The sequence below is a fragment of the Colobus angolensis genome, unplaced genomic scaffold, assembly GCF_000951035.1.
Source record: "Colobus angolensis palliatus isolate OR3802 unplaced genomic scaffold, Cang.pa_1.0 Scaffold3, whole genome shotgun sequence".
Lineage (NCBI taxonomy): Eukaryota > Metazoa > Chordata > Mammalia > Primates > Cercopithecidae > Colobus > Colobus angolensis.
The window spans coordinates 16,415,427-16,421,460 of record NW_012116265.1 but is presented as its reverse complement, the minus strand read 5'-3'; the positions used below and the strand labels follow the sequence as shown (position 1 = coordinate 16,421,460).

Sequence of the window (6,034 nt, the reverse complement as noted above, 5' to 3'; positions counted from 1 at the left end):
TGGTCTCGATCTCCTGACCTCGTGATCCGCCCGTCTCGGCCTCCCAAAGTGCTGGGATTACAGGCTTGAGCCACCGCGCCCGGCCAGTATTTTTATTTTTGAGACAAGGTCTCACCCTGTGGCCCAAGCTAGAGTGCAGTGGCGTGAACACAGCTCACTTCAGCCTTGATCTCCCGGGCTCAGGTGATCCTCCCGCCTCAGCCTCCCGGGTAGCTGGGAGTACAGGCACATACCACCATACCTGGCTAATTTCTGTGATTTCTAGTAGAGACAGGATTTTACCACATTGCCTAGGTTGGTCTCGAACTTCTGGAATCAAGCGATCTGCCTGCCTCAGCCTCCCAAAGTGCTGGATTATAGGCGTAAGCTACAGTGCCAAGCCTATTTTTAATTTTTATTATTTATTTATATTAATACTTATTGATATTTATAATGTTATTTTCTACATTTTATTATTTCTATATTATTTACATTTATATATATATTTTATTTATCTTTTTATGAGACAGGGTCTCACTCTGTCACCCAGGTTGGAGTGCAGTGACATGATCATGGCTCACTGCAGCCTCAACTTTGCAGGCTCAAGCGATCCTCCCACATCAGACTACCAAATACCTGAGACCACAGGTGTGTGCCACTATGCCCAGCTAATTTTTTTTTTAAGAGATGTTGTCTCCCTGTGTTGCCCGGGCTAGTCTCAAACACCTAAGCCCAAGCAATTCTCCTGCCTTGGCCTCCCAAAGTGCTGGGATTATAGGTATGAGCCATCACAGTTGGCCAGCTTTTATCTTTAAATCCTATACCACAATTAAAAATGATTTATGTACCACCCATCACAGTATTATGTACATGGCTATATCTTCACCTTTGCCAGAGAGCTTTTTATTTTTGTATACTTTTGTGTTGTTGACTAGCATGTTTTCATTTCAACTTAAGGATTCCCTTCAGCATTAGTTGTAAGGCAGGTCCAGGAGTGATGAGGTTTTTTGTTGTTGTTGTTTATCTGGGAAGCTTTCTTTCTCATTTTTTTTTTTTTTTTCCCCCTTGAGATAGAGTTTTGCTCTTGTCACCCAGGCTGAAGTGCAGTGGTGCAATCTCAGCTTACTGCAACCTCTGCCTCCCTGGGTTCAAGCAATACTCCTGCCTCAGTCTCCCAAGTATCTGGGATTACAGGTGCCCACCACCACGTCCAGCTAGTTTTTGTATTTTTAGTACAGAGTTTCACCATGTTGGCCAGGATGGCCTTGAACTCCTGACCTCAATTGATCTGCCCACCTCGGCCTCCCAAAGTGCTGGGGTTATAGCCATGAGCCACCATGCCCAGCTTCTCCTTAATTTTTGAAGCACAGGTTTTGCCAGATATAGTATTCTTGGTTGACAGGTTTTTTTTTTTCTTTCCCCTTTTAGCACTTTGAATATATCAAGCACTCCCTTCTGGCCTGTAATGTTTCTGGTGAGAAGCCACTGATAGTCTTCTGGGAACTCCCTTGTGTGTGATAAGTTGCCTTTTCTTTGCAGTTTTCAGTATTCTTTGCCTTTGACTTTTGATGATTTGATTATAATGTGTCTCTGTGTGGTCCTCTTTGGGTTCATCCAAATTGGAGTCCTCTGAGCTTCTTGAATAATTTGGATGTCCATTTCCTTCCTCAGATCTGGGATGTTTTTGGCCATTATTCCTTCAAATAAGCTCTTTGCACCTTGCTCTGTCTCTCTTCTCCTTCTGACATTCCCATAAGGCATATATTGACCCACTTGATAGTATCCTGTAAGTCCTCTAGATTTTCTTCACTTTTCTTAATTTTCCTTTTGCTCTGATTTGATAATTTCAAATAACTGCTCTTCAAGTTTGCTGATTCTTTCTTCTGTGTGATCAAGTCTAATGTTGAACCACTCTAGTGAGTTGTTTCAATTATTGTGCTCTCCAGCTCCAAATTTTGGTTCTTTCTTAGTTTCTCTTTATGATATTATTTTATTCATGTATTGTTTTCCTGATTTCATCACTTTTTTTTTTTTTTTTCATAGAGACAGGGTCTCACTATATTGCCCAGGCTGGTCTCAAACCCCTGGGCTCAAATAACCCTCCCACCTCAGCATCCCAAATTGCTGGGATTACAGGCCTGTAATTACAAATTAATCTGTAAACTGTGCCCGGCCTAGTTGTTTTTCTGTGTCTTGTAGCTCATTGAGCCTCTTTAAGATTATTATTTTGAATTCTTTGTTAGGTATCTCATAAATCTATTTCTTTAGGGCTGGTTTCTGCAGTAGTTTGTTCCTATGGTTGAGCAATGTTGCCTTTTTATTTTTTGCTGGATTTGGGCTTTTGAAAGAACAGTCAGGTCTCTCCCAATCTTTACAGACTGGCACCATACAGGGGAAGATCTTTCCCAATCAGCCCAGCTAGAGATTCTGGGGCCTGTCAAATCTTTCCAGGAATGAGTCTTCTCTGGGGCTGGGTTTGGAATTTCCCAATTAAAGAGTTTTGCCTGTTTCTATTGCAGGGACTCATAATCTTTTCCTCACTCTGGTATCTATCTGCAGTACTGCAGGTTCTCTGTACTGCAACAAGTCACTGAGTGATCCTTTGTTTTCATCCAAAATATGTTGGTTCCTCATCAGTGCTCCAAGTCATGTGAGACAGAAACCAATCCCTCAGACAGCCCCTCAAAAGGTAGAACAGTGGACAAACATTCCATTTTTCTTTTTCCCTCCAAGGGAGAAGCCTCAAATTAGGCATTTTCTCCTGATCACCTGAGGCTGCCTTGAGGAAAGGAATATCTTAGGTGAACTGCAATGGCTTTTCTTACCTGTGTAAATGCAGCTATTCCTGGATTTGTACCTCTCCGGGGCACTACAATTTCTTAAGTGCTTGCTAGAGTTTTCATAAAGGCTTTTGGACCATATATTATTGTTAAGTTAGTATCTCAAGGTTACAAAGTCTGGAGCTTCCTATTTCTATATCTTACTGATACCACTGTCAATGATACCACTGTCTGAGACAGCTGTCAATTTTTATTGCTATTAGATGTGAGTGCATTCCTTTCCTATGATACGCCCACTCTTTCTAGTTTGCTATTTCAAATCTGCAGACTTGAGAAACCAGATAACTTGGCTTTTTAAGAAGGTTATGACTTATAAACATAAATGGTTTATAAAAACAAAACAGTGTTCATCCAGAGTACAAATTTAAACAACAAAACGAAAAAGAACAGAACTGAGAAACTAAGGATGAAGATTTCAGACCGCTATTTTCAGAGGTCCACTTACTGTTGGTGCTGGATGTGTTTCCTTGGCCCAAGATTAACAAAGTCAGACTTCTGAATACATAAGGTATACTTTCATTGCTATATGACAGCCTTATACTTGTTCTGTATTTCTGTAAAAACCAGTGTCTTAAAGCTCTGGATTTTGCTTCTAAGCAACACAAGTCACACTCTATTTAAGCCTTCTCTCCTGGTTGAAAGAGCACTTTCTCTTAGTGCCTGATCCTTCCAAATATAAAATGCCACCTGCAAGTTTCATGTATTGTTTCCTCACCAGTCATATTGAGTACCACCAACAGGTTTATGCATCCTTATCAGTAAGCCAATCAGTAAATTCACTGAGCAGCCTGCCTCCTTGGACATATGCTGTATCTATAAACATGTTAAATTCAAATCTGGTCCCACCATCCAGGAATTAATCTAACTTCAGAGAAAAACTAAGAAGTAGAGTGAGGAGGTGACATGCTCCCAGAGTGACCTGGAGTTGCAGAATTCAGGAGCCTAATTATATGTACATGCTTCACACACATTTTCTATTTAAGTGTCTGAAGCCATATTGATATCAGAATCAAGACTGGACTGAGAGCTTTTCTGCAAATCAATATTCCTGGTTTCAAGGAAGTCATTGGCACAGGACCTGTGAAGGCCTGGGTAGCCTTCCTGTAAGGTAGCATTCCACTATTACCTCAGCCCCAAAAGAAAGAACTGATTCCACTTGCACTCCTTGCCAATAGATAAGGCATGGCTAGACATTAGCAACTGTGGAGGGCAAGCTGGTGGTCATGATGAGTGAGTGAATGGACGAATAAATGATCATTTAATCAATCCATCCACTAAAAGGTAATCACTACTAATCCATGCTTTATTATGTAACCACAGCCAGGGGACCCTGGTATAGATTTCCTGTCCTTTCAGACCAGGAGTCATTGACTCTGGGTTGGAAAAGATAGAACGACAATCCACCAGCCAAACTTACCCTCTGATATAAAAAAAATTTAAGACATTTGAATTCTCAGCAGTGACATTCTTGTCCAACTTCCTCAATTTGGATACTCAGCTTACCTCAAATTATATAATAGTTTGCAGAAGAAGGTTGCATGGGCACAAGCTTCTATCATCAGTCCCCGAGAACGGCCCTGCAAATACAGCCAGATACGATCTTCCTCTGGAACCCCATACTCAAACTGCAGGGACTCAAGGTCCTGGAGCATGTCCATTTCCAAGCCACTATTTCCTGCAGTGATAGATACTAATCAGTTTGGCTCCCTGTCCTGGTAGAAGAGGGGTCTATGTAGGAGGTGTGTGTATGATGGTATGTGTGCCCAGGTCACAAGCACTCATGATGGTGGGCTTCAGCAACTCTCTACTCCCAAATTCTGAACTTGGAATTCACCTGTCTTGAATTCACACTCTAGAGTGTGAGTGTTTGAGGATTCCTAATCACTGGCTGCCCATGAATCCTGGACTCATGAAAAATCTGTACAGAAACCCAAAGTGTTGTTTCTCCACACGGGTTACAGGCACTGTTTTTGGCAGATGAATTTACAACAGCAGTTGAGTTTTACAAGTGTTCTTGAGCCAGGACGTTTTCCTTTCCATTCCCTCCTGCGTTTTGGAAATAGGACTGAACACATAGAACCACATTTCAAAGAAATGCTTCCCTTTCACTGAACTCTGTTCTCCACAGGGTAGAAAAGAACCCAAACTAAATATCACTGTCCCCTGTCTAGGGCAGGGACATCTAGATTTTACAAACTAAACTCAAAGTCATATAAACCCGTCTACATATATCTATCACCAAACGGAGAAGATTGGCTCTGCTCCTCAGTACTTCTGATCCTGGAAGGTAAGAACTACATTTCTAAGGAGAATTACCCAAGAAACTTGTGATTATGACTCCTTAACTACCAGATTACAGTCTCTGAGTCTTAAAGGGGCCAGCCCCACTTAGAGGTCTTCCTGAGCTGAACATCAGGACATGAGTTCCTTCCACTACTTCTAGGAGTACCACACTAGAGCAGTATGAGACCCTCCTTTTCCCAAAAGAAGATTCTGGATTTCTAGGGTTTTTTTGCAGATTAGAATATCTTACAGATCTTAGCACTACTTGAGTTAGTTTACAACTCCTTTTTATGTTCAAGAAACCAATAAAAATTTTTTCAGGTGAAATCCACATAACATAAAATTAGCCATTTTAAAGTGAACAATTCATCAATACATTCAGAATGTTGTGCCACCACCTCTATGTAGTTCCAAAATACTTTCATATTCCCAAAAGGAAAGCCTACACCCATCAAGCAGTTAACTCCATATCCCTTCCCACCCTCAGCCACCAGTCTGCTTTCTGTCTGGATGGATTTACCTATTCCAGATATTTTATATAAATGGAATCATATAATGTGTGACCTTTTGTGTCTGGCTTCTCTAATCCCTTTTATAAGAAGGCTGTTATGTGACACAATCTCTTTAAAAGCAAAGTCTCACCCAGGCACAGTGGCTCATGCCTATAATCCCAGTACTTTGGGAGACTGAGGCAGGTAGATCACTTGAGGTCAGGAGTTCGAGACCAGCCTGGTCAACACGGTGAAACCCCATCTCTACTAAAAATATAAAAATTAGCCAGGTGTGATAGCACATGACTAATCTTGGCTACTCAGGAGGCTGCGGCAGGAGAATTGCTTGAACCTGGGATGTGGAGATTGGTTGCCCTGAGCAGAGATTGTGCCACTGCACTCCAGCCTGGGTGACAGAGCGAGACGCCATCTCAAAAAAAA

At 41.6% G+C, this 6,034-nt stretch overlaps 1 protein-coding gene across 1 annotated transcript in view; it reads right to left on the bottom strand.

The window, feature by feature from the left end:
• The window catches only part of NOXRED1 (NADP-dependent oxidoreductase domain containing 1), a 32,163-nt gene extending 27,525 nt beyond the window's left edge, over positions 1-4,638 (bottom strand). Inside the window, exon 1 of the mRNA XM_011949803.1 lies at positions 4,323-4,638. Within this exon, the coding sequence (XP_011805193.1) occupies positions 4,323-4,477 (155 nt within the window). The 5' untranslated portion in view covers positions 4,478-4,638. The remainder of the gene's footprint in view (positions 1-4,322) is intronic.
• Positions 4,639-6,034: the final 1,396 nt, after the last annotated feature.